Source organism: Rattus norvegicus, chromosome 18 (assembly GCF_021556685.1).
Source record: "Rattus norvegicus strain SHRSP/BbbUtx chromosome 18, alternate assembly SHRSP_T2T, whole genome shotgun sequence".
In the NCBI taxonomy this organism is placed as follows: Eukaryota; Metazoa; Chordata; class Mammalia; order Rodentia; family Muridae; genus Rattus; species Rattus norvegicus.
The window spans coordinates 3849419-3867757 of record NC_141551.1 but is presented as its reverse complement, the minus strand read 5'-3'; the positions used below and the strand labels follow the sequence as shown (position 1 = coordinate 3867757).

Sequence of the window (18339 nt, the reverse complement as noted above, 5' to 3'; positions counted from 1 at the left end):
AGGGAGAGTAGTCACAGTCTGAACTAACCAGGCTTCTACATTGCTCAGTGATCCACAGCTGAGAGTGGAAGTTCCCAAATTTGGGGGCAGGGGGGAAGTGGGTAAAAACACAGATGACTGGTCCCACTCCAGAGCCCAGGATAAAGGAGGTTCGGGGCAGGACCTGAAAATGAGCATCCCAAACAAGTCCCAGCACCCAGGATATGGGTGCTGCTTGGTGGGGATATCACAGTCTCACACTGGGGGGTGTTCCTACCTGTGGTGCCTTCAGAGTAACTCCATTAGTAACATCTGCAGGAGAGGAAGGCTCATGAGGCAGGGGAGAGAAATGGCCCCCACTCGTAGCATCCAAAATTAGGGCTGTTGGAGGAGTTTCATGGGTCACAGAGACACAGGAAGCACTAAAAAAAAAAAAACAGAACACTTTAAAATACGGTTGTATTCCCACAACAAAAACAAACCCCTGCATAATATCCATGGGCAAAGGAACAGACGTTGACCATGCACCAAGAGTCAAAGGAATCAAGGAAGCGTGGAGCCTAGAGAGCTCCATACAACAGTGTTAGCGCAGCCTGCTGGCCAAGCTCATGCTAGGCACATGCTCTACTCAGGTGGTTAAACAGAAAAAACCTTCACACTTCCTTCCCCAGATAAAAATTAGTTAATAAACGAGATCAATGTAAAAACACCATCCTCTCTGTGTACAAATGCTGATGTGAGGGACGGGAAGCAAATGTGTGTGAGTGTCCTAGTTTCACAGCTTAAATGGCAGTGTGCTGGGTTCCATAGCCCCAAGCATGCAATGTGCTGGGCTCCACAGTTCCAATCATGCAGTGTACTGGGTTCTACAGTCCCAAATGTGCACAGTGTGCTCGGTTCCACAGCCCTAACCATGCAGTGTGCTGGGCTCCACAGTTCCAATCATGCAGTGTGCTGGGCTCCACAGCCCTAACCATATGCACAAGGTTTCATGAATAAATCTTTTAATTATCTTTTGAACTACAGCAACACAACACCCCTAAGAGCTCCACATAAGCCCTAATTAGCCAGTGCTGATATCACAGCTCCAAGATGGGTCATTATTTTTGTGGTTTTTCAAAAGAAGAGACTAGACACAGAGATTAAAGGATCGGAACAAGGTGAGTACTGAGGACAGAACTTGGCAGACCTGCCCCGCCCAAGGACAAAGCATAGCCATGTCCCGGTCCCTGGCTGTGTCTGTGTCTGTGTCTGTGCCATGACATATATTACGGAAGTATGAGAAACTGACAGCTGAGGAGAGTGACTTAGCTGGATCATCTCTTCTTTTTCTTAAAATTTCGAAAAACATACTTGCATATGTATCTGTGCGTATGAGTCCATGTATGCATGCACATGAAGGTGTAAATGCATGTATGTATGAGCAGAAGCTAGAAGAGGACATGAAGTGTCACCTCCATCTTGTCTGTGTTGGAGGCAGGGTCTCTCCCTGACCGTGGGGCTCACACCTTCTTGGCCTGGCTGGAAGCCCACAAGCCCTGGCAGTGCTGTCGATGCCCACCTCAGGGCTTAGCTTGCAGGTGTGTGCAGGATGCTCAGCTCAGCTCGTTATACGGATATACAGCTCTGGTTGCCATGGTTACACAGCCAGCTCTCTTCACTGCTGAGCCAACTCTCCAGCTTGTGGCTCTCCTATTTTTAATAACCCACATTAAACACTAGTGTCTTGCCTTACACTGCAGTTGAGCAGATGTGGAACACCCCAAATCCCAAACTGCACATGCTCCAAAATCTGAAGCCGTAGTGGGGTGAGGACTGTGGAACCCCAGCACCAAGTAGAAAATCCCACGGTGACCGCATGTGATTGATCATAATCCAAGCAGAAGCATGCCAGATATAAACTTACCTATTGGTGATGTGAAAAAAAGCTGTATGTGATACATAACCCATTTTATGTTCAGATTTGGGTCTGTCCTCCAAGACATCTTACTATGTATTTACAAATGATCTCAAACTCAAAACAGTCAAGGTCCCTAACACTTCAGAGAAGGGATTCCCAGCCGGCATAAAGTTTCAGCCTTACATACATGGCAGTATTGTTCAGAGTGCTGGCAAAGGAAGGAGAGAGAGAGCTTCACCTTGGATTGGCACTCTGCCCATAGCTGGCAATGCAGTGGACTTGAGGTCTCAAATATTCAGTTGAGAATTCTTCAGCGGGTATGACGCAGATGTGATGCTGTCAAGAAAATAAGTAAAAACACACAACCATGACTGGTAAAACTAATGGCTCCTGCACACTCTTAAAAAGCAGTTACTAAGTGAAGAACTCACCCAGAAAATTTCTATTACGCTAAAGAAGTGAAATTGCAGGATGGCAAGCATGTAAACCTCCACAGGCAGCAAATCCCTTTTCTTACTGCACAGGGTCACTGACTACATCATGGTTGAAATGTTTTCACAGATACAGAGCAGAGTCAGAGCAATGTTCAAGATCAAATCTGTTCAGTGGGCTTTGGTGCCTTCTTTTCTCTGTGACTTGGGGCCACTGTTGTTCAAGGTTGATATCTGAAATGCTTCAGGAGGAACAGAGAAGCCAGGGAGCATGCAGTTCAAAGACCTGGCGTTGTCTGGAGAAGCACCCTTCTTAGTAAAAGATGTCTCAGACTTTGGCCCACACCAACGCTGAAGGATTTGTCCCTGCGGCTAGTTTTGGGGTCACTTAAGAAGCTCAGCCATTAAAGTGCCTCTTACTGCATTCAGAGTCAAGTTATCAGCTTAGTGGCTCAGTAGTAACGACAACAAAAATGTATGAACCATCACTGAGACTCCAGGCATCTCTAGGGCAGAGATGGACACTGTCCTACCCCCATGGAGCCCCCATTCTAGTCAGCCTGACATTCAGTGACCTTGGGCTGTTGTTGAAAGGGCAAACCCACACTTAAACTGAATCCCAGCATAATTTCCAGAAGTGAAGAGGTTAGATTTGTGAAGGAAAACCATTCTATCACAGTAATCATTTTTTAAAGTTTTATTTCAAACTACTCCTTAAATTGTGAAGCTTTTACTTACTTACTCCTGCTAGGTTAGGCACAAATATTTAAAGCACAGTCCCCCTGGCATTCCCCAGAGTCTGATGCATGCTCACTGCCAGCAGTAACGGGAGGCTGCGTCACACTTAGGTAATCTTCGGTCCCCTGAGATAGTTACGTAAATCTTCACAGTCCTTTCCTAGGCAGATCTCACTGCGCTCAGTAGTCAAGCTCCGCCATCACATGGGTAGGCATGAATGTCATTTATCTGTCATAGTTGGCATTTAAATCTTAAGGATATATACCTAATGAGCTGAATAAACCCATGCTGAAACATAGGGTACTATTACATAACCAGTTATAAAGTTTAAACACCTGACCAAGCATTCCAAGAAACCATATAGGATGGTAAAACGGACAGAAATTAAGTGAAAAATAGTGTCATTTCTGTGCCCAGACATAATAAAACTAAAGTAGAAAATATGATAAAAGGTACTTCATTTACTATAGTGATAAGTGAAAGTTAAAGAAAGTGGGTTTGTTTTTTGTTTTTTTTGTTTTGTTTTGTGTGTGTGTGTGTGTGTGTGTGTGTGTGTGTGTGTGTGTGTGATGCCTTCGTATTTGATGGCTGAACTTTGTGAGGTGACATGAAGAAGGCTCAGGATAAGAAGTTGAATTTACAGAAGAAGGCTTTGCAAGTTCAGTGGGCTGGGTGAAGGCATACCAGAAGGAAACGGGCCGCGTGCACCTTGAGCTGAACGTCTGCATCTGCCAACAGCTCATACACAGCTGTACGACTCAGGCTGTCAATCACCACACTCCTGCACAGAATGCTGCAAACAGAACAGAGTTTTCTTAGCCTGACATCGGCATCTCCTTGCCACTGGCCGCCGTTCTGCTTTCCTTCTTGATAAGTGGGCGAACCAGAGTCAGTTTTCCTGCATGAGAGGTCAAGGGGGTGCAGTCTACTATGGTTTGAAGGATCCCCCAAATTCATTTTGGAAGGCATTCACCACTGTGATCTTTTGAAGGTGGCTAGAGTGGAGCCTCGCTCTCTCGGAATTTATTTGTTGAACCATTTGTCATTCAAATTGCCACCAACAACCTTCCCACACCCATCAGTGGGCACAGCTGGCTTTACTAACAAACGGGCAAGCCAGACTTTCTGCAAGTCTGAGTATGAGTTTGGTTTCTTCCTTAGTCCCTTCCCACTTCTACCTCTGGTCCCCACCTTCCACTCCATCAGGTGAGAGACAAATTCGAAACCATTCTTAAAACGTCACAGTTTTGCAACATAGAATCTGGCTCTGGTGGTTAAACATGCTTTTTTGGAAGCATGCGTAGGGCCATTTCCTCTGGACACATATAAAAGGAGCAGGAGCAGGTGAAGACGATATGACGTAACAATGAACACATGACATAATTTAGTCAAGGGTATTTGGGTAATGACTAAAAGGAGATTAAATCTGCAAAGAGTCAGGCCCAGATCGGGTCATATACAGAGACTTGACTGGGCACGGAGATGCAGTTGAAGCAGTCCGGCTGACCCAAGCGTCATCCTGGGATTTGCTTGCATTTAGTTTTATCATCATCCTTTAAAAATTCTAAGAAACAGATAGCCATTGATTTATCCATTAAGGATCATGTCACTACAGAGAAAAGGGTTGGTTTATCACCTCAATATTCTGAAAAGTGGCGCTCCTGTCACTCTTTTGCTGAGACCTTGTCTTTCTAAAAAAGTGGTTAGAAATCACTTGAGACACGCAGGGGGTCGTTGAACCCTCAGCAGGAGACAGCGCAGTGCTGAGCAGGCCTTTCATTCAAACTAGGCCTCTATGGGAGAAATAATTCCTGGAGTTTCGATTCCCACCCTTGTAGTCAGTTCGCTTTCACTTGACCCCTGTTGATGACTGAAGCATAAAAAAAGGAAATACCTTGGCCAAGTAAAACTGTACAACGGGACTTTCCTGGGAGTGGCTAAGTGGTAGTGGTAGTGGTAGTCTAATGCGATGCTATCCTAGAATTCTAATGACGGGCTTGCTGAACGTGCTTACTTGCTATCATGTGCTAACGGCACTAGAACATTGCGCAATGTCCCTCAGTGCTCACCATAAAACCTGCATGGCATCCTGCAAGGGTCCTTTCTCTCTTTGGTTTGGTCATCCTTCTGCCGTGCCAGGCTGGATGGCACATGTGACCCTGACGTCTTTCAGACTGTGACATGTGACATCTTTCAGACTGTCATCTGAAAGGTACAAGGGGTCTAAAATTTGAGCTGGAAGCTGAGATAGGATGGATATGGGTTGAAGGAAGCCTGTGGCTGACACACCCAGGACTCCAGCACACGAGGGCCTACCCATTGGGGGGTACACTTTACAGTGATACTGATACCAACTGTAGGCGAAACTTGCGTTTTCAGATGGTGACAAACGGTTCTGAGGAACTACCCTAGAACCACTGTATGCCCGTAAGTGCATATATGCTCTTGATATATGATATACAGAGCTGAGGATACGGGCCTAGCGGGACAGGGCTTGCTCAGCATGCACATGGCACTAGGTTTGATCCTCAATGCCACACACAAATCCAAATATGACTCCTTTCCTGTGATCTTTGTTCCAGAAACAAAGTCCTCAGCGATGGCTTTTTGGGATTGTTAGGAGCATAACTAACTCAGCAGGCATTGGTTAAGGCTCACAAAAGCGCCCGTGTTTCACTGCTAAAATCGACTCTTCACATACAGTTTTTTCATTTCATATCCAGGGAGATGGTCAGCTTCTTTGCATTATCTTGTGTTTGACACAAAGCAACATTAAAAAACCAGCAAAATGGTGTGTTTACTGGAGCTTTCTGCTTTCTGTATCAAGGGACTACAGCTCCAGGTGTCATTAATTTTATATTTAGTCTCGTCTGCAAATATCCTTTGTGCTGACTCTTTAATTAAAGAATGCTCTTGAAATATGATGCAAAGAAAACCGTTTCCAGTAAGCCCTTGCCAATTAGCACTCTTGGGCAAAAGTTTTATTAGGGTAAATCTAGAGTCTCCACCATTGCTTTTGCACACAGCAATCACCAACCACTAATTCGCTGGATTCTGAAGGTGGCCGTGCTGGGAGAGGTGACCCATTATACAATTTCACAATGATGCCCACAGAAAGGCTCCCAATACCAGGTTGGGTATAATGTTAGACCTTATAACAAGTTGCCTGTTGGTTTTCAAAGGCTGCCTCAGAAGTCCAGTGCACTAATCACTCAAGTCCCAGGCAGACTTCCCTGGTGGAGGAATTTGGGGACTATGGGCTGATTACCTGTACTTGCAGCTGTATATGTTCACCTGGCCTGCCAAGGCAGACTCTGGGCTCTTCAGATTCACGTCCACCACAAAAAGCTGGTCCACCTCCGTGGCATACTCCAACATGACCACATAGTGGCCAATCTGTGGGACCCGCAGACGTAGGTGCAATTCCACCTGCCAGAGAGGGCAAGGAGACAGGTGGTCATTCAGATGCTCGAAACACTGGACATGTTTGCAGACACAATGGTAATAATAGAGGAGACACCCCGGAGTGCTGTCATAGGTCTGCATGGTAAAACACGGGGTCCTCCAAAGATAATGCAGAGGAAGGAACAGAAGCCTGTTAAAATCCTGAGTCCAGAGAAACGTTGCATGACCATTCGTCTGGAATGTGAGAGGCGTTTGGTACTTTTATTATCTAGGTCTACCAACGCCGCATCTGAGGACTTCGACTCCACTCGGGGATGCTTCTGCTGCTTGTATTAAGGTAACAAACACTCCCAAACTTGAAGTGAAAAGGGAGACCCAACAAACAGCAAGAGGGTGGACACCTGCCTGGTGACTTCTTATCTGTTACTTCAAGAGGGAAATGTCTAATTATCCAAATAAAAACACACACAGGCAGCACATACACCCCTTGTCCCCAGAAGGATGACACTTGGCTTTTAGACTTTCAAGCCCTGTTTTTGCTATGGGCAATGCACTGCTTCCCACTTTGACTTTTAAGAAGAACTATTATGAGTCAAAAGTCAGGGGTACTTTAGGCTGTAATGACAGAGACCTTAGGGTGCACAGAGCAGGACATGTTTGCTCTCTGGCCCTCTCTGGGGGAAGTGGGACTTGCCCTTCTGTGGTCTCAACTCAAGCTTACACTAGCTGTGTGACCTACATAAAATGGGGACAAGATCAGTTTTCCTCTCAACAGTTCCGAGGCCTAAATGGGTGTGTGGCGAGCTCGTACAGCTCGGATTGACACCATCAGAAGCCCTGATGGTTATAATCTTTATCGGATTGTTTTGTCTTGACTTGTTCTTTTTCAGTCAGCAGCATCTCATGGTGTGCTGTTTTATTTATTTTTACGTTTTTCTTGGTGTGTGTAAAGATATATCTGTGTCACATGTACATGGAGAGTGGAGATCAGCTGTGGTATCATTCCTCAAAGGCTGTCCACGGAGTACATGGGTGCGTGTGTACATGTGTGAGTGCGTGTGTGTGTGTATGTGTGTGTGCGTGTGTGCATGGTGCGTGTGTACATGTGTGAGTGCATGTGTGCGTGTGTGCGTGTGTGTGTGCATGGGTGTGTGTGTACATGTGTGAGTGCGTGTGTGTGTGCGTGTGTGTGCATGGGTGCGTGTGTACATGTGTGAGTGCATGTGTGCATGTGTGTGTGCATGTGTGCGTGTGTGTGTGCATGGGTGCGTGTGTACATGTGTGAGTGCATGTGTACATGTGTGTGTGTGCATGTGCGTGTGTGTGTGTGTGTTTGAGAGAGCTATCTTATTTGTTTGGAGTTTGCTAAGGAGGCTACTTTGGCTGGCCGGTACAATCCACCTGTCTGTTATTCCTCAGTATTGGTTTTACAAGCTCATGGCACCACATTCAACTTTCTTTCCCATGGATCCTGGAGGTTTGAACTCAGGTCCCCATGCTTCCAAGGCAAGCACATTACCAACTGAGCTACCATTCCAGCCTAGCGTTTCACGTGCCTCTATCATTACGTACGTACATAGTTTATTTCCTTAGTGGCCGTCTAGCAACCTATAATATAAATGAAAATTCTAAGGTAGAGAGATGTTGGTGGGTAAAGAACCTGTTGCACATGCATGAAGACCAGAGTGGGGATCCCCAGAGCTCACACCAATGTCAGATGGTTGTGGGGAGCTGCCTGTAGTTTCAACCTAGGGAGACACACAGGAGATATGCATGCAGAGCAGGCTGGCCGGCGAGGCTAACCATGTTAAGTTCTAAGAACTCCATCCATCCCTCACTGTGGACTCCACCTCAACCAAAAAGCTCGAGCTCAGCCAAGCTTTACCCCCACTTAATTAAATGGGGCACCTTCTAGTCTTCAGGCACCATATATACACTATTCCTTCAGAACAGCTCTGAGCCATGCAGCTCCTAGATTCACACAAGTTCTCTATTGCTTATAAAATGAAAGGCTTCCCTCAGAGGAAGATGGGCACCAGGCACCCACTTTTAACTGTTGCATAGGAAAGTCCAGCCTTGCCCAGGCCCTGATAGAGAAGTTGCTACCAGCTTCTCTCTCCAGGCATCGCCAAATGAAAGTGTTTTTGTCTCGCTTGAACACTCAGCACACACAGGCCAGTGACAAGTCCTCACTGGCTGTGACATTGATCACAGCTCTCTTCTATGTGTGTACTGTCATCCCACTGTGACGCCTATGGACTGATTTCTGTTTAAAATACATTTGATGGCAAAACCAGCTCCCGATGAAATGTAAGAATGGAAATGTGTTGTCTGCTGATGGTGTTATTTGTATTTTTAACAGGGAACTTGAAAGGACCTAGTGTCAGATGGTTCTGTGGCACAGGGCTTCTCTTTGCTAGTTCCAAGTTTGGGTAACGGTGTGGAGGGAAGCATTACCAATCTGCTGCTTGTAAAAGTCCGGAAGGATAAACTATCATCTACTGTCAGATGGGAATTCAAATTTCTTGGCCAGCAATCGTGACTGAATACCTGCCATGGCCAGTCCACCATCCAGCTAGTGAGCATCCAATAGGACATATGCAGACTTGAGTTCTACTCTCGGAAAACTGGATTATTAGGTAGCTACAGTGTATGTTTCACATGTGGCAAACTCTCTCAGGAAGTGCCATGGGAACAGAAGGACTGAGCTCGTCAGGAAGATGGTAGGAAGCTTCCTTGAGGAAGCATTGGCTTAGCTGAGCATGGAGGACAAGGAACAGAAACATACCTGGAAGAAAGAGAAGAGCATCAGACAGAGGGAAGAGCCTATGGTGAGAGACCCCACTACAGCACTACCCCACTTGTTGGCCACATGTATTACAACATCAAGAGACTGAAGGTAGACCAGGTGGCCACAAGGCGGGATGGTACAATTGGAGGTAGGAAGTGCAGTCGTATAATACATGTAAACATTTTTATCTCCATCATAAGACAAGATGTTAATGTAAACGTGTGTGTATGTCAGAAACCAATCTCATGTGTTGGTCCTTACCCTCTACCTTGTTTGAGATGGTATCTCTTGCTGTTTGCAACTGTATGCACCAGGTTAGCTGGCCTGGAAGATTTGAGGTGTTTTCCTATTTCTATTTCGTCTCTCACTGTAGGAGGACTGGGATTCCAGATGTGTTCTACCACATCTGGCTTTATGTGGATCTGAGCTCAGATCCTCATATTTATCAAATGACCCATCTCTCCAGCCCAGTGGTCAACTATTTCTGCAATGCAGGTGAGTTAATTGGGATGGTACTACAGAGATGGTCAAGCGACATAACAGCACAGGATGAGACTCCTTCCCCCAGTGCTTGGCCTGAGTTTGGATTCATTTTGAGTTTGCAATACTTGCATATACAGAGTGAGAATTGTTACAGATCAGATGTGGACTATTAATTACTCTTTGAGCCATTCCTGCTTGCGGCCCAGTGGGGTCTAGCCAGTTCATTCAGGAAATGAATCTCTAGAGGGCAGGACTTGGGATTTCTAGCATGACTTTACTTCATGTCCTATCTCTGCTTCTTGATTTGCCCCAATGTGAGCAAGCAGCCTTAGCCTGCTGCCGCGGCAGCCACTCGGCACCAGACAGCCATGCTGCCATGGGCTCTTTACCCTGGCTGAGTACACACCCAAGCCAAATCCAGAGTAAATCCTTTCTCTCCTAGGTTGCTTTGTGTTGAGTATTTGGTCACATCAAGAAGCAAAGTAATTAATACAGGTAAAAACAGAAACAAAAACAAAACCTTGGGAGTGAGCCTAAAGCTTAAATAAAAACTCTTGGGTTTCATGTACAAGGCCAGTAAATCTGCAGATAATAATATAAAAAGGACTCCTTGTTTCACAGGAAAGGAACTAAAATATCTTTAGTACTTCTTCTAACTCTATAAATTTGAACTTCATCACAATAGTCTTTTTGCAATGACAAAAATAATCTATGATCTGTGTTGTTCCCTGCACATGGTGAATGCTGAGGCCCTGGGTTGCAGCTGAGAGATAAGTTATACTTAAGTTTAATTAACATAAGCTTATATTTTTCTTACGGGCTGGTCCACCTTGTCCAGACCTCCCTATTGTCTTATCAACACACACATAAGCAACACATATATATATGTTCTTTCTCATGTTACATCTATGTACATGCAAGTACACACTTGCACATGTGTGTTTGCACATGCAGTAGGATCAGAAAAAAGTTAATTTTAGAATGAAGTAGAGTGAAGAATATTCAGTTTTTCATTATATTTAATTGTGTTTACTTATATTGTTTTACTTAGTACAATAAATATATTTTATAAATCAAAAGTCTAACAAAATGAAATGAAGTCTATCTAAGAAGTAATCTTAGTATCTTTAGCCATTACCTTTAAAATGTAAGAACGTCCTTTATAAAATGTGTGCATCTAAAGATTTAGGAAGAATTTGAGCCATAGATATTTTAACTTTACATAATTTACACCCCAAAGAAGTTTTTTCTTCAAAAGATCAAAATAGACAACATTAATGAAAGTGTGGCGAAGGGGTGGGCTACCGTTTATTATCTTCATTCTGGGCGCTGTGATGTGTGTTCTCACTGTTGATATACTACACAATGTGTTACCAACACTCCTAGGTTTGTTGATGTGGCTCGGAGAACTGCAGGAGGAGACTCGATGCCCCAGCACGTACTGACATGTCCTCCAAGCCACGAGCAGATAGATGCCTTGGGTTGGAGCAGCTCCAGGTTCTACGCACTACAGATTCATCTGCTACAAAGTGCTTAGCCTACAGGACTGGCAGCAAGGAAATGCTGTTCCTTATAAGGTAATTCACAGGGCTACTGAAGGCCTGTAGGATTAAGTCTCATCCAAGGGAAAGAATTTGCTGGGAGTCAGGTAAACAAAACGGCCCTGTGATGTCCCATGATTGTTGCTACATCTAAAGGAACTCAAAGAGAACCTCAGCACAGCTCATTGTGGACGGCAACTCAGCCCCAGTTCATATCAGAGAAGTCACATCCATCAGTCAATATCCCTGAGAAACCCTTCTTCCTCTCTGGGATTTGAGAAGCAACCTTGGCTAAGCATTCAGCAGATACAAATGGAGAGGCAGCGTCAGCTTTAATAGGAAGTAAAAGGTGTCCCACCTCTGTCCCACTGAGGTCCACCATGGCTGGGTGTGTGGGCATGGGCTGCCTCACTGCCAAGGGTCTCCGCTCTCCATCAATCAGGAAGTGTGTGGCCTCACAAGCCAGGGTACAGGAGAATCGGGTCAGTGGTAAATGCTGGTAAAGCAAACAACTTCAACGACAACAAAAGACAGTTGTTATCACAGGAGCATGATACGGCGTGCTGCAAGGACTCAGAGGTCATGCCACTAGGCATCCTTGTATCCTTCTTTCAACCAAGTCTTAGTAAATGGACATCAACAGCATCGAGTAGTGAGTTCCATACCACAAAGGGAAGAATAAAGGTCTGAGAACATGCACTCTATTTTAAGCTCTTCCTCTCACCAGATGCATAGCTTCGAGATGACTTTGGGGTATGCTGAAGCATCCCTACATGCAATGTGTTTGGGGATTCTTACTCAAGTAATACTCAGAACAAACAAATCACAACGAAACTATCAGTCGGGCTATCCTGTAACAGTTGGGATTATAAGGCCCACCATCTGAGCCTTCACATTCAAAGCTCGTTCAGAGGTGTCTGATGGCATTGAGGCTACACCCTCCTCCCCATACTAACTTGTCCTGGGGAGATCCTGTGTGGGCACACGGCTCTGTGACTGGCACTTGCAGGGCGAATGCTTCATAGTAGTCCCTGGGAAGCAGCACCAGGTAATCCTAGCAAATGAAGACCATGGGGAGTGTTAGTCACCTTCTACCAGGCCTACCTTGGTGATACAATAACCAAATGATTTTGTGAAGTAAATAATGTCCCAGAGAAGTCCCTGGTGAACTTCAACTTCAGATCAACTCTTTTGTTCTTCACTCTAGCTCGCCAGAATCCACAGTGCACCTCCCCACCAGGTCTTACACACACACACACACACACACACACACACACACACACACACACACAAACACAAACACATACACAAGAGGTCAGTGCCCCACAGGATGTATACTTGTGATCTTCAGATCCACAGGAAATGTTACTATCTCTTCTGCGTTGCTTATAATCCCTTCCCCAAAATGATCAAAGGTGATGAACCCAATCATTATGACTCTGTGAAGAGATGCGGGCTGTCTTCCTCACATCAACTACTGATGACTGATGTGGCTTTTGGCTCCAACGCTATGCATAGGCCATGGTGGGGGAAAGCGAGGCTGTGTGATGCTGGTGTCTCAGACTGGAATGGCCCTGATGCCTGTCCTAGCAAATGAAAGAGTGGCCATGTCCCACCAAACATACCAAATGAAGCCTGCAGCAAATGCAACCAAGCATTCAGGAAAGAGCAGAGTTCTAGGAGCTCAAACTCAGATAACTTAATAGTGCTTAGTGATCTCAGGATCTGTGGCCCCACCACATATGTGCACAGGGTAAGAGGCAGAGTGTTTGCCTCTAGTGGGAAACTCCTATGTGACCTCTAAGGCATTTTCTTTCCTCAGGAAGAAATGTTTAGCAGGGGAAAAGGAAATTGTGACTCAGGTGACTCGATGGCCTTCCTAGTTGGACGGGTTTGAATTGTTCTAGAAACTATTTCCCTGAGCTCAGCCCATAATTGCTCATTACTCTGTGATCCCAAACACCTGTAAAGGTGTATAGCATATGCTCAGTAAAAATGGAATCGGAATGGGGATATCAGCTACGTGTCATTACGCGTCTGTCTTAGGGTTTCCATTCCTGCAATGAAACACCATGGCCAAAAAGTAACTTGGGAGGAAAGGGTTTTTCAGTTGACACTTCCACATTGCTGAACAGCAATAACTAAAGAAGTCAGGACAGGAACTCAAACAGGACAGGAATCTGGAGGAAGGATCTGATGCAGAGGCCATGGAGGAGTAATGCTTACTGCTTGCTTCCCTGGCTTGCTCAGTCTACTTTCGTATTGAACTCAGCTCCACCAGCCTAGGGGTGGCACCACCCACGATGGGCTGAGCACTCCCCCATCAATAACTAATTAAGAAAATCCCCTGCAGCCAGATCTTATGGAGGCACTTTTTCGATTAAGGTTCCCTCCTGTCAGATAACTCTATGTTAAGTTGACATAAGACTAGCCAGCATAGCATCTGCCCATTCCTAGGTTAATAATCTTTCCATCTGTCTAGCTCTATACCCATGCTTGGCATTGATGGGCTTTTCCTCTTCCCCACCTCTAACATCTGCAAAGCATGCTCTGTCTTATTTCTTCAGACATGAAGATTTTTGCCAAGAAGGTGCAAGGGTAAAAGGATGGCACTCAACTTATTTTTTTGTTGTTGTTGTTAGATACTTGGAGAAGACACGCGAGGAGTAAGTTCTGTTCCTATTGCTCAGGAAGAGCAATGGAGGCTTGGGGGTGAGAGCAGCTGAAGAAGGACCAGCTCTGGTTTCCTGCCTAAAGCAGCACATGGCATCAAACTGGTGCCAAAGACGTCATCAAAGCTATAGCAAGCCTGAGGGGTGTGTGGACAAAGAGGGGGCCTCAAAGAAACCCCTCATGGCTCCCCTGGCTTTCCCTGAATGAGGGGTCCTTTGCCAGTTGGCTATAAGACTCTTGACTCGGTGAGAAGTAAGATGTAAGACAGTAGGAAGTGCTGGGTCAGCCCTGGCTCCTGGAGCCTGTCCCTTCCCTTTGCAATCCCCAAATCTCATTATTAATTCTTCCATTATCTAGGTTGTTCTGATGCTACTCTGCATGGCTTGGAGGAAGGGGAGCATTTTAGCTGACTTTCTGCTTCATAATGAAAATATTAAACAACATTTGAAAGGCAGGGGGAGGGCCATGTGCTTATGAGAAGTTTGCGTTCGTTCTAATGATCCTGGATTATAGTTTGTTTACATTTAGATAGATATATAGATTATTTTTGTCCAAGAGTGGTTGACTGAAAGGATATAAAGTGTAGCTTTCAGTAAGTTTTTGTGTCCTCTGAGGGCCAGAGTTGTTGTGGTTTCCATGGCAGTGATCCCTTTACATGTGATCTTGATGTTGGCTCCTGCACTGCACGGTCTTCCTGTGGGCCCTGCATTGTCCTCGGGAACAGGACATTCAAAGACCTCAGTGCTCAGACCCCTGTCTTACCAGAAGGACTCCTTCCACCTGGATACAAGCAATCCATGTTCCTGGTGTGATGGAGAATGGATCTGCAAAGCCATTTCCCGGGACCGTGACGAAGGCTGGCTCTTTACTCGGGGGAAAGGTGATCTCTTTGCTTTGAGAGGCATCTATCAGAAATATAAGTAACTCTTTAAGACATCTTTCTAGAAGGCAGTACTAACACTTTACATAATTTAGCTTTCAGTATTCAGTGTATAGCTGGAGAAACTTAAGGTAGCAAAAGCATGCAAGGGACCTGTCCAATCAGATCTTCTCATGGGCTTCATGTTTTCTAAGGATGACAGACTTGGCAAAAAACCAAAGGAATATTCTATTCATCCTTTCTCAATTGCAAGGAGGCAAAGCCAAGTTTAGAGGCTCATGCTACTCTGGGGTTATGTCCTGAGACGCTGTCTCTAAAAAGCAAAACCACAACACAGGTAAGAAAAGAGGCTTGAGGCTGCCTACCTGACTTACCCCTGGATGAGTAAACAGTGATACGGCCGGATACTTCTTCCATTCCAGGATTGATGTACCTCAGAATAATCCGGAATAAGGAGAGGCTTGACTTCCTCACGGTCAGTCTTACCTTTACTTCATTCTGAAAAGTACCCCAAAATAACATAAAGTGTAGAGGAGTGGCTGCAAAGAAGTGTCAGCAGACAGTGACTTTTGTTTCCCTGTTAGCTCTGTAAGACACACGGAGATACACACATGAAAGCATGTATGCACATGCACATGCACACACACACACACACACACACACACACACACACACACACACAAATTCACACTCATACATAATCAGTTCCCAGAAGTTGGGCAGAAATAGGGCTACCAAGAAAGCAAAGCCGTTTACAATTCTAGTGACAGTGAAATGCACCCTCGAAGCACCCGGGGTTCTCTTTCAATATTTTTTGTAACCAGGAAGACAGATTGGAATATAAGGTGGATCACAGCGACAAGGACAAACATGGCTGACTGAGAAAGCCAAAGGCAGAAGATAGAGAAGGAAAGGGAAGCATGACATTTCACGCCACCACATTAGAGAGGCCACCGGGCATCTCCTGGCCACAGACACAGGCAGTAATAGTGGGGGAGCAAAGCATCTGTGATAAAAACCTGGATGCAACTAAATATGCCTGTTTTGCCTTAGGAAGTTTTATCTCAAGCTTTTATCCAGAAACAATGTTAGCTTTTGAACTAGAAGAGAGGTCTCGTGTGTCTCCAAGCTCTGGGGTCTCACAATACTCTATAAGAACTGATAATGCAAGTAAATTATCATTTATTTATTCAGATTTACTTATTGTATGCTAATAAACATTCCTCCTGCATATGTGTATGTGCATGGAGGTCAAAAGAGGGCGTGACATCCCTTGGACCTGGAGTTAGGGATTCTTGTGAGCCTCCATGTGGATGCTGGGAACTGAACTCAGGTCCTCTGCAAGAGCAGTGAAAGCTCTTAACCTCCACGCCATCTCTCCAGCATAAGTTATTTTTATTGAGAACCACAAGCCACATGTCCAGATCCAGCTATGGTCCAAGGTGGGGAGGTTCACAGTGTGGGAATTCCTGTCTGGATTTGCTCAATCCTCTCCCAGCTAGCTTGGCCTCAATGGAAAGGACATGGGTTACAAGACTTGCAGAGCCAACCAAGGCTGACTCCCAGGGAACCACTAGTTCTGACGCAGAGGCCGTAAATAACACCCCACAGGAATTCCTGCCAGATCCAAGAATTTGATTGAATTCATTTTTTTCAATTTTAATACCAATTGGGAATTAAATGTGCAAGGATGAATTAAGAGAATAAAGCAGGTGGTCAAGCAAGGGACACCACAGGTCCTCTGACCCAAAGGCTTCCTCACAATGAAGATCATTTGAAACGGATTCCTTTGCGTCAAACGTCTGTGAGAACACCTACACTGGGTTCGGTGTCAGCCACTTCTCATCAGGACTTGATGGAATCCACGATGATCTTATGACTAATCGATCTCCACTATGAAAAAGGAAGAGCCCGCATAGAATGTAAATGTGTTTCTCAGCACCAAGTTCTGTGGCTCACAGCCTCCTGCAACTCCAGATCCGGAAGATCTCGTACTCCCTTCTGCAGATGCCTGCACTCCCCTGTGTCATACCTCACGTGCACATATGGTGCAGGCCTTTAATGAAAGAATCCAGGGAGCAGAGGCAGGCGGAGCTCTATGAATTAAAGATCAGTCTGATCTGCATAGTGAGCCCCGGGTTAGCCAGGGTTCCATAATATGACCCTGTCTCAGAAAGGAAAGGAAGAAACTGAATTGGTGTGTGCGGGAAGAAAGGCCTTGCAGTCTTGTTTGGTAAAGATAACTTCGTTGGGGAGAATTTGGCCAGGCAAAAACATCATTAGGTAGATGGGGACTCCGAGAGAGCTGTGGCCTGGCCCAGATTCTCTCTGACTCCATTAGTCCCAGTCATCGGTTCACCTCTCTCACATCTACCTCAGAGCAGTTTAAGAGACCAGCCTCAAAGAGAAGTTCTGAGGATAAAACTTACCTAGTGACTCTACACATAGGGCTATAAATTCTATATAAGTCCTATAAGTAAAGAATAATGTACACATCTCTTACTCTACATTAAGGCAAGATAGACAGATGGGAGTAGCAGAGGGTAGCGGAGGGAAGGAGACGGAAAAGCCAAACAGCACCAAAGCTCACCCTTTACTTCAGTCCCCACGCAGAGGAATTCAGGATTTTAAAAAGCAGTGCCCCAAACCAGTAACGCCAAGCGGGAAGGTGATTCACGGGAAGGTGATTCACGCCTGATGTTATGCACTTAGGAGGCTGAGGCAGCAGGACACTGTGGACCTCTGCTGGAGGGGGAGGAGGAGGCTAGCTATTTTAGAAGCCTCCAAGCCAGCTTGGTTTTTGTTTTCCACAGATGTCATTATAGTAAAAGATGTTCTCTATGTTTTAGTAAAGCTTAATATCATTTAAGAAATGTGTTTCTATCCATGAAAAGCCTCCAGAGACAAATACTATCTTTCTTCGGTTCCTTCATTTTCTGATTTAGTGGTCAAATTAAAGTAACTATGAAATCCAAGCACATATTTAGTTAAAATATTGCCCTATCTTAAATCCCGAGCCTGGCTTCCAAGGCAACCCTAGCCAGCGCTCTACAGAAAATGAATCCTAGAATAGGCCCTGGCAGCAGCAGGACTTTTAGACCCTAGAGTGCTCTGCATATATATGGGTGTCCAGCAGTGAGCTGTAGCCCTCTGACTGTATACCTGCACAGAGGTCATTGGGACATATCCTCTCCAGCTAAACTCAGGGAATTCCAGGGGATCAAATCCAAACCGTAGGTCTCTTCCGTTAGGTCCAGTGCCACCTTCAACCTCATACTTCATGTGGTGCAAGTCCGGGAAGTAGCAGTTACTTTCAGGCCTTTGTTAATCACAAGTAAAGGGACATGAGGAGTTAGGTCTGTGGTTAAGCTGAATATCTTCCCTAATAGATGCTGCCCAAAGAACACGGCCAACTCACTAAGCCCATTAACTCAGAACAGAGGAAGGCTGTCCCCGCCCCTGCTCTAAATGATTGCTTTTATTCAGGGAAATGCTGGCACAGAGCACACCCGACACCC

The 18339-nt window shown here is 45.3% G+C and overlaps 1 protein-coding gene across 3 annotated transcripts in view; it reads right to left on the bottom strand.

The window, feature by feature from the left end:
• The window catches only part of Lama3 (laminin subunit alpha 3), a 231870-nt gene that overhangs the window by 111419 nt on the left and 102112 nt on the right, over nucleotides 1–18339 (bottom strand). For 2 of the 3 annotated variants that reach the window (XR_015642374.1, NM_001393748.1), the window contains 9 exon segments: nucleotides 17984–18140; nucleotides 15187–15319; nucleotides 14704–14846; nucleotides 12225–12322; nucleotides 11627–11780; nucleotides 6317–6477; nucleotides 3733–3841; nucleotides 2118–2215; nucleotides 257–401 (listed from right to left, as the gene is read on the bottom strand). Coding sequence is in view for 2 of the 3 variants with exons in the window: in NM_001393748.1 (NP_001380677.1) it covers nucleotides 257–401; nucleotides 2118–2215; nucleotides 3733–3841; nucleotides 6317–6477; nucleotides 11627–11780; nucleotides 12225–12322; nucleotides 14704–14846; nucleotides 15187–15319; nucleotides 17984–18140 (1198 nt within the window). In the remaining variant the exon portion in view is untranslated. 3 annotated transcript variants of the gene reach the window in all.